The sequence below is a fragment of the Protopterus annectens genome, chromosome 12.part0, assembly GCF_019279795.1.
Source record: "Protopterus annectens isolate FY-2018-M chromosome 12.part0, PAN1.0, whole genome shotgun sequence".
In the NCBI taxonomy this organism is placed as follows: domain Eukaryota; kingdom Metazoa; phylum Chordata; order Ceratodontiformes; family Protopteridae; genus Protopterus; species Protopterus annectens.
This window is the reverse complement of record NC_056746.1, coordinates 402160555-402178682: the sequence shown is the minus strand read 5'-3', so window position 1 is coordinate 402178682 and position 18128 is coordinate 402160555. Positions and strand designations below refer to the sequence as shown.

The 18128-nt window shown below is 36.5% G+C and overlaps 1 protein-coding gene across 1 annotated transcript in view; it reads left to right on the top strand.

Annotated features, from left to right (window-relative positions):
- DNAH3 (dynein axonemal heavy chain 3) overlaps positions 1-18128 on the top strand; it is a 2217123-nt gene that overhangs the window by 1920624 nt on the left and 278371 nt on the right. The window contains exon 50 of the mRNA XM_044089509.1: positions 5099-5281. Coding sequence (XP_043945444.1) covers positions 5099-5281 — 183 coding nt within the window. The remainder of the gene's footprint in view (positions 1-5098; positions 5282-18128) is intronic.

Here is an 18128-nt window from a genome sequence, read left to right as displayed (position 1 = left end):
TAAGCGATATTCCTGCCGGACAAGGGCATGCAACAGTATGGAGGAACACTGCAACACAAGGTACTGTTATTTCTTTAAACGATTCCGTCCCGACGGTATCGTTATATTTAAACAGAAAGAACTTTTTCTCAGTCCCTGACAATACAGGAACAGGGGCAGTTAATACAGAAAGCATTGAGGAGGCTAACATTAACAATATTGCAGAACTTATTGGGGATTTCGACTACAAGCTATTTAGATGCAAAAAGCTACAGCTTGAAATCTCCTACCTAACTGAATGTTTGGACAAGAGAATAGTCCCCAAGGGGTTGAGGCAATGGAGGTTTCCTGTGGGCCTTGAGGATGGATCGGATTTTCACAAAAAACTTTTGGCTTTATTCGATCAGCATAGCTTTGAATACATAACTATACTAATTGACCATTACACACAACAGGTGGAAGTTTATAGAAATGAATTGGCTAGCTTGGAAAATGATATCAAAAGTAACTATGATTTCTTGCGTTATAAATATGATTATTCTCGTGTGTTTTCCAGCATTGATGCCACTATCAATAAATTGTGTGACAACAAGAGAAAGAAAATTACTAGAGACATGAAACAATATGCTGACAGCAAAGCCTACCCAAAACCCCCACAAGTTAACTTATCCAGTAACAAGCCTAGGGGGGCTCTGCCTAATTTAAATAAGAAAAATGTAGGTAATAAAAGCAATGACATGTACCAGTTGGATAATTTTCTGGAAGAAGGGTATAACAACAATGATCCCCTTAGTGACGAAGAAGGGGAAGCTGAGCTTGACAACAACCAACAACAAAATCATGTACCTATTGGCAATGTCAAGGTTAACGGACGGAAGCAGGGTGGTACTGCTATTGGGGCAGGACAGGCACGGGTAGAACATCAACAGGGTTTTGGGCAGGCCCAGAATTTCCGGCAGAGGAACCTGAGGTCGAACACCAACAGAATGACTTTGAGGAACAAACAGAACCAGAACAACAAATGATTAAGGGGTTTAGTCAGCCGGTGATTGTTTGCAGTAATGAGGGTGATTTTAAGATTTTTAATTACACCACCCTCAACATTACTACTGCTATGGCTGACTTTTTTTCAAAAGGACTGTCCTTTGTCCCTGACACCCGCATGGACCTGGTTAAAACACTTGTAGACCTGAAATTATATGTTCGTAAATTAAATCTGTTGACTATATTAGGCAAGAATTCTTCACTCATTAGACCGTTTAGAATAGCTAGTTTATTCAACCCGCCATTAGTAGGTAATCTTAAAACTTTTGAAAAATCCTGTGAACTAGATTTAAGATTCTTGGCTATAAATTCATTTAACAACAAATATAAACACAGCCTTAACATAACATCTGAAGAACGTGATTTTATTAAACTATTACAGGATTGTAATATTAGGGTCATGAAACCCGATAAGGGTACTGGGCTCATTTTCATGAATCAAGTGGACTATATCAACAAACTTACTATCCACTTGAACAATGGCCCATATGAAAAAACTAGCACTAATGAGGTTAACATAGCATACAATAAGGTTAGGTCCACGCTTGAAGATCTGTTCCTGGAAGATTTCATTGACACACATACCCATTCCTATCTTAGTGTTGTAGCTCCGAGAATGCCCTCGTTCTTCGGAAACCCCAAAATTCATAAATCCATCTATAACCCCCCATTTAGACCTATAGTTGATGGTAGGGGGTCTATTTTGGTGGCCTGTGCCAAATATGTAGACAGTGTTCTGAAACCATATATAGAAAAGGAAAATCAGATTTGTAAGGACTCGTGGAGCTTCCTAGAGAACATCAACAGAATACCCTTTGACCCTAACTTAAGTTTTTTGACTGTGGACGTGAAGGAACTTTATACTGTTATTCCACAGCAGGTAGGGTTGGATTGGGTGAGGGAGTTCCTTGAGTCAAGAAATGTGGAACAAAACACTATCTACACAACTGAGACCTTATTAGAACTAGTGTTAAAATACAACTTCTTCAGTTTTGATAATTTGGTCTATAGACAAGCTTCTGGGGTAGCAATGGGTTCACCTTGTGGGGGTTCTTTTGCTAACTGTGTAATGGCACAATGGGAAAACACATTGTTGTTCAACAATTTGTTATTCAAGGAGCATGTCGCCTGGTACACAAGGTACCAGGACGACATGTTCATGTTATGGAGAGGCCCCCTGGAGATGGTGGCCACATTCATAGACAACATCAAAACCATGACCGACTTTTGGATTTCACATTTGAAGTGAATAACACAGAAATCAGCTTTTTAGACATAAATCTGACTAAAGACAATGAGGCTTCCATGTTCATTAGTAACATTTACAGAAAGCCCACCTACTCCAATGGGTTTCTCCACTTTGGTAGTTGCCACCCCATCCATCAGAAAAAAGCGGTAGTGAAGGGGCAGATGGTGAGGGCGGCACGGATGATCACCAAAGACGAGGATTTCCATAAGGAGTGTAGTAACTTGATCAGTATGTTTTTGAATAGAGGATATCCTGATTCACTCATTTTGGAGATTTCATCTGAGGTTAGATTTAAAAGGGAATCTGGCCATTTTAAGCCCATTCTTAATGGAAAAGGATTGAACTTGATAGCTAACCAAGACATGATTGTAAATAGGAACAGAATAGGCGGCAACGAACCTGATATGGGAGTTAGGTTTTTGTGCACATTTTCCATCGACCACCATCACATAAGGAAAATCCTACAGAAAAATTGGGCAAATATAATGGAAGACACAAATTTGCACCAACTACTTGGAACAACACCTAGTATAACTTTTAGGAAAAGATTTAACTTAAAAGCACTATTGGAAAGGAACAGACACACTACTTTTAACAGGGTGAAAGGCATGACTAAGTGCGGGTTTTGCAATCAATGTAAATTTATTCAGGAGGGCAGTTACGTTATAATAAACAATGTGAAATATAGATTAATGGGCAATTTCAGCTGCTCTTCCAAAGCTGTGGTTTATGTGGCAAGCTGTAAGCAATGCCCGGCTTTCTACATAGGAAAGACTGAGAGGGCATTGCACAAAAGAGTGTATGAGCATCTGTACGCCATTTCTAAGAACGACATTAACAACGCATTAGCTCGCCACATTATTCATAACAATGAACATAATTTCAACTTTATGGTTTTGAAGCAAATTAAGGCACAAGCTAACTCAGGGCCATGGCAATTGTTACTAGAAAAAGAAGAACTGCTATGGCAGCTGAGGACAGCCGCACACACGTACCCAGGCCTAAATGAAGCGATATCGCTCACCTGTATTTTAAAATTACTGACACTTAAAAGATAAGGCTCAATTCTGTAGAGATTATGACATGTACATATTCTATATCTGTTTCTACAGTTTATTGCCTCCCTTCTTCTTCTTTCTGTTTTCTTTGTTGTGCCCGTGTTGGCTTTTTGCTTCTAGTGGTTTATGGAACATCTTTACAATGCATATAGATATTTTATTTAACCTATGATTGGACACTGTATTATAAGCTAATTTGTTATTTGGTGTCATCATAACCTTTTTTGATAAGCATTTGGTTTGGGACATTTTTGATTTTCGATTCTTATTTTTCATGTTTAGTCTGTGCAGAAAGGTTTTGGGTGGATTATAATGAGGGGCTATACAACCACCTACGGGCTTTCCTGCATGGGCATAATAGTCTGATTAAATATAAGTAAAAAGTTAGAAATTAGGTTTATATTAATTTTAATAAACCATGTCCATAAAAACACATACACAGTAAACATATTCTTAATCACCTAGATGGTAAAAGAGCTAATAGCCCTTTCAGGACGCTAAAATTACAGTTATAAGTGCAATAAGGGAAACAAGGTATAGACGCTTAGATTTGGTTTAGTTAACATCATGGACAACAACTAAGAAATATCGCTACCATTATAGCTACAATAATTTAAATAGCGTCTGTTTATTTACCCTTAAGAATACACTAAGGTTATAAGCCTGAACTTGGTATTGTGTAGCATTTATAAATATGTATGAACACTTGATAAATGAAAGAGTTGTGAGTATCGAATAAATTATTATTGTTTTAAAATTTATGTTTTTAAAAAAATCATGTTCTTAAAGCAGTGAAGCATGTTGGACTTTTAGCAACTGGGTTTTAAGTGTTTTTAACACATAAACAAATGAGTATGTATTTTAGTTAATTAAAATTATAAGTTGTTAATTGATTGTCTAATTTGCACCCTATTTAATGGGGATGCTGTAAAATCTGACTGTTTCACTTTAGTCTGAAGAAGGAGAGATAGAATTCTCTCCGAAAGTGCTTGTGTGTAATAAAAGCTCTAACGTTATAATTACGAACTGTTGCTGAATTTATTTCACCTGACATTGTGTCTAGCAGCGAGTGGATTACCATTTTGCTATTCTGCTATTCGCCTGGTGCAACGTTTTCCTTGGCTTTTTCGTTTTTTTCATAGTTTGTTTGGCTTTTTTGGAATACATAGGGATAAAGTCTGCAACTCAAAAGAAATCAAAACTGACTAATGAAGCTGGTGCTGATAGAGCTGTCCATGAGTAGTAATGAGGAACTGACACAAACTCATTCATCCTAAGAGAGCAATGTTGGCCTGGATTGCTACACTACTGGCACATGATGGATGCCAAGTGTAACTGCAAGGCAGTTCATAGACTGACATACTGAGATGTGTACACTGATTTGCCATGTAGGATATGGCATTATAACCAGAATTTGTCATGTATCTGAAAGCATGCACATCACTGAACTACTACAGGCCTGGCTTCAGTATCATACATGTGAAGGGGTTAGGGAGCTAATGTCAGATTTTTACAGGATGATGATTATGAGCCCTGGCTCTTGCCTCCATTTCCCTGTGTCTTGGGACATCAGCAAGGAGGAGGAGAAGGAAGAATGAATGGAACAGTGATGGATGGAGGCTTGAAGGTCACAGTGGCAGAGGAAAAAAGCCTAAAACACACATATTTTTGGTCAGTACTCATTTAAAGACCATGCCTTATTGTGTTATGCATTTATTCTGTAATGAAAAGTCCTGATTACATATAATACTTTTTTCTCAACTGTTAGGTTTCAGTGATGCAAAAGGAGCTGACAGCTCTCCAACCAGAGCTTATTAAAACATCTGCTGAGACAGAGAAGATGATGGTTAAAATTGAACAGGAAACAGTTGAAGTTGATGCTAAGAAAGAGCTTGTTTCAGCTGATGAGAAGGTGGCAAATGAAGCTGCAGCTGCTGCAAAAGCCATAAAGGTATATAACATAAAATCCATATATTACAGCGTCATTAGAAATAAATCAGAGTAAATACAAGCAAAATGATGCAATACCTTCATATTCTTATTCATATATATATATATATATAAAGAGAGAGAGTATTTAATTTCAACAGCAGTCACAGAAACACTCTTAGCCATCAGCTTTTCAAGATTCAGCATGTGTTTATTTACAAGAGAGATGAACAAAAACATGCACTTCTTGCCAAAAGAGATATAAAAAAATTAAATGGAATGCAGTCTTTAAATAGTTTTGTAGAAACTAGTCGTTCAGAATGGCCTTCTTCCCATGCAAAACACTGCACATACAGACTGTGTCAAAGCCATCTCAAAAAATGCCCAAGTCACACAGGTATTTCCCTTTAGTAGATTCACAACATAGCCAGAAGTACAATTAGGGTATGGCGAAGGGGGATAGCCTCTACTGGCACGAGGTGTTGGGGGCATGATCGACTGATGCTGATCGGTCAGTAGTACATTCATTTCCATACCAATATTTCTGAATGCCTATAAGAAAATACTGCTTTTGTAGTCAGACTGAAGCAAAGTGCTTGGTTCATTGCTACATGTGTGGCATAACCTGTAGCAAACTCCTTGATAGTGATGTTGAAAAGCACACCATCAGATCTCAGGAGCACCAGGTCAGTGGAGAGTGGCCTTTTTTTTATTGCTCCTCAATTTAGATTTGAAGAGTACCAGCTTGGAGGACTGGTACCTGGTACTAGATGGGCCAGCTATGCTCTGGACACAGTTAGTCATAGGTCCATAGTTGGGAAGACTCTCAACAGTTTCCTACTCAGGCAGTGGAAACTCCACAGTGGAACAGCCTTATCTAACTTATTCCACAGCATAGCAGTGCCATTCTTTCAAAGGCAACTTTTTCCAGTCAGAGTAGCTTGAGACTCCTCTGCAGAAAGTTCATAAATCCATCTAGAATTAAATATAATTGTGTCTGAAAAACCCACATAGTTCAGGCGTGATAAATAGCTGATCTTATTCTCATTTGTGCTCATGCTACCTAACTGTAAAATTTCTATCCACTGTGAACTACACTCACTCTAGTGTACAAGACTAGTTTAGCTGAGGCTGTACTACCTTCTACACTCCTTCCTCTAGTGTTCAAAACTGGTAAAACAGACACTATATTACCTCATAGTCCCCCAGTGCATAACCCATATGTTCTAGCACCCACAAATGGGTGTAGGCCCAGGTTAGTCCATCTGCATTCAAATGGTGTTGGCCTGGATGAGACACCATTTCGAAATGAAATTGCTGTAGTGATAATGTCCATGTGACAAGCCTGGAATTATTGTTTGCCTGTCTGTAAAGCCATTCAAGAGGTTCATGATCCATAATTAGCAAAAATACTCTGTGCAATACATAATACATAAGGGTATATGAAGCCCATTTAATAGTCAAATACTCCTGGTCAGTTGCTGAATACCTCCACAGCCACATAGGAACAAACCAGATAGTTGGGCTAAGTTTCCAGTACTAACACTGCAGTGCAGCATATGGGAGGTGGTCCTCTCTTGAGTGTGCTGTTCTTTGGATGAGATGTTAAACCAAAGTCCTATCTGCCCAAGTTGGTGATAGTTTAGATTGATGCAAAAGATCTCATGGCATTTATCAAAAAGAGTAGGGGTGCTTTATTAACATTAACATTAATTTTGCACCATATAAAAAAACTTTAAATCAATTATTTACATTCTCATTTTTTACAGTCTTACCTAAAATTGTTGGCAAGTTAGCAACACCATAGATCTTACCTAAACAATTCTATTTCGTTCATTTATTTTTTTCTTTTATATTTATCCTCTGTTTCCCCACCCATTCTTCCACAACTATCCTCTTATTTCAGCAAATGCAGCATTATTTTCCGTTTTCTTATTATATAACAAATCCTCACATCTTTTCCACAGCATCCACATTGTCACAAACAGTACTTTATCCCATTTATCAATATCAGGTTTCTTTTTTTTTTTCATACTTCCCATATAATATCATATCCATATTTATACATGTAAATACTTCCCATGTGTGTGTGTGTATATATATATATATATATATATATATATATATATATATAGCCAAGACCCACTTTAATGAAAGTGCACTTAACCGCAAGTGCACTTTCATGTAAATCAGTTAACCAAAGCACAGTGTAGTGGGGGTAAGGAAATCTATCCTTTTCCCCACTGTAGTGCGATCTCAAAGTTAGTATATATATATATATATATATATATATATATATAAGTAGCGGAGATCTGTCCGGCAAAGAGAAACACCCCGTATGTGGGACGCTGCACCCCACCCCCACTGCATATATATATATATATATATATATATATACTAACTCTAAAATCAAACTACAGTGAGGAAAAGTATATATTTACTTATCCTCACTGCACAGTGCTTCTGTTAACTGATTTATGTGAACGTGCACTTTCTGTTAAGTGCACTTTCATTAAAGTGGGTCTCGGCTATTTTGAAGAACAGAAGTAGACATATATATATATATATATATATATATATATATATATATATATATATATATGTGTGTGTGTGTGTGTGTGTATATTCATTTGTTCGAACTTTCAGATGTTTGAAACTCATATATATATATATATATATATATATATATATATATATATATATATAAAATATATATTTTTTTCTAAACATTTCCCAGAATTCTTTATTCTTTTTACATTCGAATACGAACAAAATCCATTCGAAAGAAACACAAAGCACAGAATAGCACTCCAAAGAACATTAATAAATCACAAAGCTTTGGGACCTACATCCTTATTCATAGCTTTGCTTTGCTATTCTGTGCATCAAGTGTTTCCTTCGAATGGATTTTTTTTCTAATTTGGATATGTTTCCTTTGACTGGATTTTTGTTCTAATTTGGATCTGTTTGTGGTTGCAGGGAAAGTTTACCGTAGATCTGTCCCTTGCTTTTACTTCTTTTTACATTCCATAGATAATGTTTTGTCATTTCTTCTTCTCTAGAGACAATGCATTTTTTTTTTCATCCATCATCTTATATGTCATATTCACATTCACCATTCTTTTAGGATCATAGGATCTTAGGAAGTTACTAGGCTATTGACCCTGAAGCCCTTACAAGCCTAGCCAAGAATTTACCCCATATTCCAACAAGTCAGCATCCTATGCCACAGGTGGAATCCCAGGGGTATATTTTCTGTTCCCCATCCAGTTATCCAGGTTGCGCTTAAAAAAGTTTAACGAGGTACTCTGATTTACCAGGAGAGGGAGTCTATTCCACAAATGGGGAGTCTCTGGGACTCAAATCTGTCCTGCCAACAAATCCTATTGATGTCACAGACCAGGTTGAGGTCACGTGTGTGGGTTACTCAAGTGGAGCTTGACTTGTGGATATGCAGCAGTCCTGTCATGGCAGGGACTGAGATCGCTTCATATGCCAGACAGAGGTCACCTCTGAGGAGTCTTTAGGAGACTGAGTAGAGGGACAGGGCTTTTAGCCTGTCTGTGTAGGGTAGATGTTTGAGGCCCTGGATTCTCCGGGTGAGGAACCACTGTGGTCTCTCCAGCTGCTGTATGTGCTTTGTGAGGTACATGTGAAAAGGGCATTGCACTCAATAATAGGTCTTATAAGGTAAGAATACAGGGATGTTATGACCACCTTGTCCCTGGATGAGATACCCTTACTAATGAGGTGGGCCATGTAGAAAGCTTACCATACAACGGAGGCAATATGATGGTCAAAAGTCAGTTTGTTATCAACTTGGGTGCCCAAGTCCCTCACGACTGATTGCGTGCTTAGAACCTTATTCTCAATGGAGTAATTTGAGGCCATGTTTCTGTCACCAGTCATTTGTTTAGGTGAGACCCTCTTGGAGGATGTCCACATCACTAGGGTAATTGATGACAGCACCCAGCTTTTTTTCTTTTCCCATCAACCTCATTTACGTTTAACTTCCGTAATGTAATTTTGCTCTCATTATTTTTCTTCTCTTTACTTTACCCTGTTTTTTTCTTACCATACATGTTTATATTTTTCATGTATCATCTTACCTATTATTGCTTTTTGTCTTTCTTTTACCTTTCCCATTAACCAAAATAAATCCATAGATGCTAAATGCATCACTGATTTTTCCTTTAAATTCAAACTGCTTTCTTCATTTGTATTATAAATTATCTCTCTTCTCACCTGTTTCAGCCTCGAGCCTCAAATGAAGCTAAAAAATCTCTAACTCCTTTTCTGTTTTAGTGGTAAGCATATATATTCCCTTAAATAGGCATTTTTCCTAATATATATGTATTTAACATATATGTCTTTTTCTGAAATGACAAATAAAAATTTTTCCACCAAGCTAACAATTTTTATTCCTATATCTCTCTCCATTGACTTATTACATTTTCATACTTATAAAATGTTACTCCCAAAATCTTTATTTCCGTTATTGTGAAATATATTCCATTTACTTTTTTTAGCTCAGCAAATTCCTTACACTTAATTTTGTTTAAATGAAGATCAGCTTTTTCACAGCGTTTTGATCTTTATTACAACCTGACTTATCACTCCCTTGTTTTTATTATTCGCACTAACTCATCTGCATATATCAAACATATTGGAAGATAACGTTTACTTCCATCTCATATCTTGCCTTCCTTATTTGTTACATACATTTCTGTACTACTGCATTCATTATTAATATAAATAAGCACATATTCATTGGGCATCCCTGGTTTATTCTTCTTTTAATACTTATTTTTCCCATCCATCCATTTATCATTACTTGTACCCATTAATATGCATAGCATTTCTTTATTACATTAATATTTTTTCTCCTATGCCATATGCCTCTAAAATCAGCCACATGGTTTCATGATTCACTTTATTAAAGGTTTTAGCTATGTCACATGGTATCAGTCTTACTTCTTTATTTTCTTTCAGTATCATCAGTACCACTTATTTCACTACAGTTAACATTTCTTTCACTTCACTTCCTTTTATGCCATAGATCCTTTCTCTTAATACCTCATTCAATACTTTCTGCACCTTTTTTGTAGTATTTTCATAAATATGTTATAGTCAGTATTCCCTAATGATGCAGACCTCCAATTTTATTATATCCTTTCTTTCAAACTTTTCCATATAAATGTTATCACTCTACCACGTCTTCTTACATTATACCTTTTTTGTCCATTGATTTAAAATAAAAAAACAAACTTCTCTTTTCTTTCATTTCCTCAGAATGCCCATAACACATAACATCCAGTCCTGATGCTGATTCAGTCTTATCTTCTTTTATTACGTTCTCTATTTTTTGTGAAGTTACAGCAAAATGCAGAAGTAACATATTTCCTACATCTCTAACCTTGTCATGCTTCTAACAGTAGAAGAAATGTTAGACTTTATATAGTCCTTAGCTTTAGTGTTAAGATAGTTCTTGTATGTCAGGTTGACTGCCTGTGTACTTCTCACCAATTGTAGTGTTTGTATGGAGGCTAGATCCCTTCCCCATTTGAAGCACGAACAGTGTTGGTGTTTAGAGTATAGCTTCATCCCATCCGGCACTGTCATATTAATACAGTGCTGGTGTCTAGGGTAATGCTTCATCTTACCCTGTAGTGTAACATTACCACAGCACTGGTGTCTTGGGTATTGTTCCCTCATATCCTGAAGTGTAATATTATTGCAGTGCTGGTTTCTAGAGTAATGCTTCCTCCCACCCTGAAGTGTAATATTATCGTAGTGCTGGTATGTATCGTAATATTTCCCTCACTCACACTTTCCAGTGAAATATTAACACAGAGCTGGTGCCTAAGGTAGTGCTTCCACCCCACCTTCCTGATGTTGTAATTTTAAAAAAAGTGTTCATGTTTCTATAGCAGACCCACTCTTACTTGCTGACATTCTGCCTTTTGACTGGTCTACTGCTTTTAAAGTTACTCTGACTTGTCCAGTGATTCATGAATGAGTCGAGTGGATTATAAAGTTTATTATAGTAACATTTACATATAGCAGTTCTCATTGACACTGTATGCTTAGGGCAGTTAGCCGACAGCATGTACAATAGATTGAAATTGTGTAGTGGAGAATGGAAAGACAATGCAGAAAAATACTCAGGGCAATTACTGTGTGGTATTAAAATACTGCTTGCAAAACCACTGAAGGGCATCTGTTTTTTTTTAAAGTGAGGAACTGTGCCACAGTTGGGTCATTGTAGAGTGTTATACACCAGAAATCCAAGCCATGATGCTGTGCGTGTAATTTTTTTATAGGACTCGGACATTATGGCTTTATAGCATAGGATAAGCAAGTTGTAAGTCCCTTACATGAATTATACAGAGCACACCATCATTTATACAATACAATAAGGCATAAGAGATGAATCTTGGTCAGGGTGTTTAAAACATTCACAAATATATTACTAAAAATTCAACAACTCTTGTTAATCTTTAACATGTTTTGTATTTTAACACTTAATTTTAATCTATTGAATTATTTCATTTTTAGATGTTAACAAGAAGTGAAGTGTAGTGATGGAGTAAATGACTTATCCTGTCTATTTTAAAATGGGGTTAACAATAAATACGTTTTTGTTTTCAATAAAAATCATTGTTATGCATACAGATGTTTATAGTTTGAAGTATATTCTTCTGATTGTTTTATTTTGTTATGGAGAACATTCTAGATGTGGCCAAATATATCTTCTACTAGATCATCTTACACTTTAGTTCATCTTTGGCTTTGCAAATGTTCATTATGTCATGTGTAATATCCTGTGTAATTTCTATGCCTAAATCCTACTGCCAAAATATCACAATCCTAATACACCTCAGACCTTAATAAAATTTAAATTTGTAAATACCATTCTGCAGATTAATACTTTTTAATATAATTCTGTATACTGTACAGTTCTGTATAGTTACAGCCAGTAACATTGTAGTAATATAACCACTATACATTATACTACATTTTCTGAACAATACTTATGTGCTACCTGACGCCATACTGTATTACTGTAATTACAACATTCTCTGAGCCTAAGGCTCAGGTCTTCACTGCAAAATGCCATCTAGTCGTGTCTATCTACCAAGTTAACAAACATATAAATACAATTCTTCTCATGGGTTTTGTCATTGTCATTTTCGTCTACATGCATCAATAGTGTTTGCATTGCTTTTTCTTGTATAATGCAATTTCTTTTTTTCCTCATCCCATCCACTTTTGACTTCAAGCCTCTTTTGCTGGCTTCTTATAGCCTTATCCTTCAGTCCCTAGGCAGGCTCCTTGGTGTTCCACAATGGGGTGGTCTCCTTTTTGGTAGAGCTCCTGCAAATAGAGTACCCCTCCTGCATGTTCAAGCTCTAAGACCAGCACCTGCCAGTTCTGTGAAGTGTAAATCTGCTGAGGGGCTTTCTTTGTACCCTGATTCCTTCCCCCAAACATGTCTATGTCAGTGTCAGATTAGGCAGGCAATGGGGAATGTCTCGGAGGGCAACCATTTGAAATGTCATGACCCACTAGAGCAAGTTCTGAAACACAGAATGTGAATGGCCAAAAAAACGATTTACATATACTAGGTCAGAGATGGTCATTTCTCAGCATATTCCTTTTTCTCTGAGGTATGGCGATCTTGGAGTTGTTTTATATACGTTCAAGGAGTGTGGGGGGGGGCTTGCCCCCTGCAAAAAAAGGAAGTTTAAAGGAGAAGAATGATGTTCGAGATATGCCCTTTTCCTGCAGTTTCTGTATTTTTTTATTAGCTTGTCAGCACTTGGCATTTCAAGTGTAGATATTTCAATAAGTAACTCACCCTGCACCCTGGGCCCATACAGCAGTCCTACTTTCTTTGTCCTGCCACCTTCATTCCCAGCATCATTTGTCTGAGCTCCAGCCCCCACAAGAGCTCCACTAGAAAGACACTAAGGTTACTCTCACCCCCCCAAAGATAAGCACACCTGTCCTCCCTGGCTCACTGACATAAACACAAGCTGCTAATTGAATTCTGGTCAGCACGGTTGTAGTCAGATCTTTTTTCCTCTATGCCACCAACAAAGTTTGAATAATGCCACTTTTAAGATTTAAGATGCTATTTATTTTCCAAAACATACTCATCTCTGCCAGTTACTTGGCAGTCCTGTATCCCGTTCATTTGGGCTGTGCTCCTCCACTCCATATTTAATGTAATCAGCCCTAAAATGGACAAAGCACACAGAAAAAAATTGTTACTGTTTATGACAGTCTCAAATTGTAAAAGTCGTTTCCATCCAAAATGGGCCTTTTAGGTACATTATACATAGAGCAGTAATTTGATGAATCATTATTCAGCACGTCATGTTACTTCCATTTTTTTGCACTATGAACTTTGTGATTTTAAAATGAGATAAACAAGTAATAACTATATTTTCATTTTAGTATGTTATAGTAGTATCTGTTGTATTGATCACTGCTGCAGTAGACTTAGCTACATGGGTTATATCCTAACAGTTTTTAAAGCTTCAGAGCAATTTCCAAGTGCCCCAAACTGTTTGGCAACTTCAGCTGAGCTGACTAAAAGACAAGTTTGGACACCAGGCCTTCAAACTTTACTACCACTGAAGAATACTGTTAAGTTACCAAATAACTTTCACACAAGACGGTTCAGCAAAGAATAACAGAAAGATATGTACATGGGAGGCTAGGGAATCATTATCCTGATTTCCTCGAACTACAGAAATCTTCACATTTTATACCTCTTTTCATTAAAAGCAACATTATTGTAATAATCATAAAATTGTCAAAGACCAATTAGAAATGAACATTAAAGCATTTATTTTATTAACTAAGATCTCATGACTGCTAGTTTATGACATGCAGTACTAGGCAGGAGTTCAGAATTCCATGATAACAAATCTTATATCTTATCCTAACAAACTTAAATGATACTCAAAGAAAGAATCTTACCTCCTGCTACAATAAAATAGCTACATTTGCCACCAAACTCCCTCATAGGACCCACCATTGTCATAGCTTAAAGCAATTAAACTGGCTTAAACTACACAACTACATAACATATTCAGAACTAACTACAGCACACAAACTCATTCATCATCCAGAACATTTGCTGCACTACATAACTTATTACTTACCTACTGTCCAGCAAGGGACCTTTGCTCTAGTAACAAATTCTTATTACTTACAATTAAGTCAAATAATGCTGCAGGAGACTTACTCTACTCCTTATAGGTTGCTAAACTCTGGAACAGCATCCCCACACAAATAAAACTCCCAGACAAACTCAGTAGTTTTAATCCACTGCTTAAACAGTGTCTTCACTTGCTCACCTCAAGGTTGAGACGTTGTGTCCACCATACAGTACTCTCCAAATACTCTCTTTAAACAGAATGCCCTCAACCTCTCAGTAAAATGACAAAACAATTTTTGGTACTTACGTATTATCGCAACCAGATTTTCGCGGTAGTAGTGGTTGCTTCCCAACATTAAAATCTGACCATTGATGTTGTAATCAAGTCATGCAATCTGTTTTCTTTCACACATATGGTTGTTTTATTGCAGGGTTATCAGGTAAAAATTAAAAACTAAGTTTGGTTGTTTATGTATGCACTTCCCTGGCAGCATGTCATGTGAAACCTATTTTGTCCATGCAAAGCACTGGTTTGAAGCACTCCTGATTACAATCTGTGACAACTTTCCCTGCATAAAAAAAAAAAAAAGAAGACAAAACCAGGAAATGAACAATCCACATATTTTCGGCCCTAATTCCTTCTAGAAACCAGTGAAGTACAATCTGAGTTTCTCTGAGGATACTATTAACAACACAAAAACAACGCACTGCTGAGAAGTTCTCTCATCAGCAATAAACCCTAGAATCACCTGCCGACATCATCCACCAACACTTTTGAAAGACATTCCTTAGTGCAACTTGCTGTTACCAAAACTTTCCTTTCAAGTCTGTGTGCAAAGTGTTAGAATTAAAGACATTACCTAAAGCATTTCCATATATGATGTGGGTGCTTTTCTTGGCAGCATTCCTTCCTTACAGTCACAGAATTCCTTTCGTCAGTAACACAGCAGCCGTGAGAAATGAAGCCTGTGTGTGTAATGCACCAAAACAAGAATAATCTCACATTTATTTATCTTCAAAAATATATCTCAAGCTTGTTTTTTCTTAGTAAAGAAGTGAAATTACACCTTACGGTGTTTCCCGCATTCTATTTCATTGCAGCATGCGAGTTTCGCAACCGCGAAAATCTGGTTGCGATAATACGTAAGCACCCAATTTTTATACATAACTGCTGCTTATACAAACCACTAAGTTACATGTGGGTGTTCTCTTTAGTAACTTCTACCTCTGTAAAATCTTAAAATGTATAAATGTAACTACTGTTGTGTATGAATGTAAATAGAAATGTAACTACTCTGTGTTTAACTGGAAATTAGTATAATGCAGTATAAGCAAATGGAGCTTTTCTCCCCAGGCCTCTTCTGAAAATGGGTATTAGGCAGTCAGATTTCCCTGTAAACAAACAAATAAATAATAAATAAATAATTATGCTTTCCTAACCCTGTCAGCACTTGCTAATATTAACCAGGAAGCAAGCTAACAGATACATACTGATGAACATTTGAGACTTTATTCAGATATGAAAGCATGCTGGAAATGAAATGCATGTACTAACAGTTTCCCTTCTCTGTACTCCTCCCTTCACAGTACACTCCTCTAATGCTTTCAAGGATCGATGCTCAGCTGTTACTTTGCTGGGCAGATTAAGTTTTGTTTGGGGAAAAATCTTCCGTTTTCTAAATATTGTTTATGTTTTATCACTTTCCTTATCAGGAAAATTATTTTAAAGCTTGGAGTTCTGTGTTTTAACAGACTATCATGAGACTGTATTGTCACTTCAAAAGTTGCTTAAAAATAACTGAAAAAACTTCTAGTTCCATACTTGGTGCTTCTTCCAGCCACAATAAGAAAAAGTTATGCAAACATCCTTTGCCACCACAGCAGGCTAACAATTTGCCTCAGCCACAAGTGGGTGACTGTGCTGCGGCAGTTATTGTAATTCAGGCAACTCAAGTCTTATCCCAGACCGCTGTAGTGTAAAACCTACAGGAAGGTTAGCCACATTTTCTATGGCTTTAGGGTCCCCTCAGTGGGCAAGAGAATGCCACTCATGTTGTTCCTGGGAGAGGAACAGGGAAGGCTTCTCTTATGGAAATAATAAAATACTTCAGTCTTCAGCAAAGCAAAACCTTATTTTTATTATTAAAAAAACACATATGTGGAAGACAAGGCTATCAGAAGCTTGTCTTCCCGAAAAAAGGAATCTAGCATTACTTGTAGGAGAAAACATTACAAAATGGGATATTCTTATTTATAAGCTGCTGTCAACTGAACAATAGAAAAATGATTATTGAGCAAAAACACATCTGCTGACTTCTTTATCTACATTTTGGCCTAATAAGGAATACATTTCACTTTAACATGTTATTTCCAAGAAATGCTACTTCAAGATCAAGAAAGGAAACAACACTAGCTGCAGTTTAGAACTCCCTATTAAAACAAGATGGATTTTTATCTTAACTCCATTTAAGACACATAAAACATACATTTATTTGTTATTCCTTATCAATCACTCATTTGATGCCGAGAAGCATCACTTACATCAAGTCATTTGTTTGTGATAATACAAATTTTACAAACAGCTGCACCCCAACCTTTACATTAACTACAGTTTAGAACTCCATATTAAACCAAGATGAGTTCTAACTCCATTTAAGATACATAAAACATACACTTATTTGTTTTTCCTCATCACTTCCCTGTTGTGTCAGAATGTTGTGTCAATCCTTGGGGAAGATGCTGCTGGCACCATTAATAACATTACTAACTGCACTCAGTAACTAATTAGTAACAGGGTTGGCCCAAATTTTCCTTTCAAAAATAAACAGAAAACTAAGCATGTGTCTACTTCTCCTCAAATTTCCTTAGACAAGAGTAATTTATCATGTCTGACTCAGGGTTTAATTCAGGCTATTGATCGTTTTTGCAAAGTAGTCTCTGGTAAAAGAAAGAATGATTCCTCTTTTCTTGAAGTGATTCAAGATTCTGAATCTGAAGAGGAAGATGAAGGGACAGAAAGAAGAGTTTTCTCACATTTCTGACTCAGAGGAGAGCTCAGAATATGATTTTCCCTGTCGGGGTTTCTCTTTCTTTGAGAGTATTACTAGAACATCCCAGTGTTTTCAGTGGGAGAAAACTGAGGTTCCTCAGTCATTTAAGTTTTTTACACTATTACAAAGTTGCTAAGGCTGCTACTCGTAAAACAAAAAAAACAAAAAAGATATAAGAGGAGGTCCATATGGTTTACTCCTCGAAAAGCTAGAATTATTATGGCAATTAAAACTTAATGCTTTTGTAAGCCCGGGTTTAAATGAAAAATGTTCACTTATGTGTTTGCTCAAATTAAAGAGTTTGGAGAGATGATTGAGATTATGATATATAAGTTTAGCCTAGTTTTTAATATTTGTTTTAGGTAACAAGCAGTGAGTTTAAATATATTGGTGACGAGAACATGTAAGTTTGTATATATACTTATAAAGTATTTTTACAATTTAATAAGTATGAATCATGAACATAAAAGAAGGGGAATTTTATTATTAGGAACTTTATCAGTTTTATTAGTTTTATTGTTGTGTATTGATTCCATGAATGTTTGAGAGTATTTTAGTAATAGTTGTAGGTTTTAGGTTAATATACCTTTAAGAGAACCTGTTTTTGCTGATCAGCCTGTTGGCGGGCTTTTCAAATGAGCTTATAA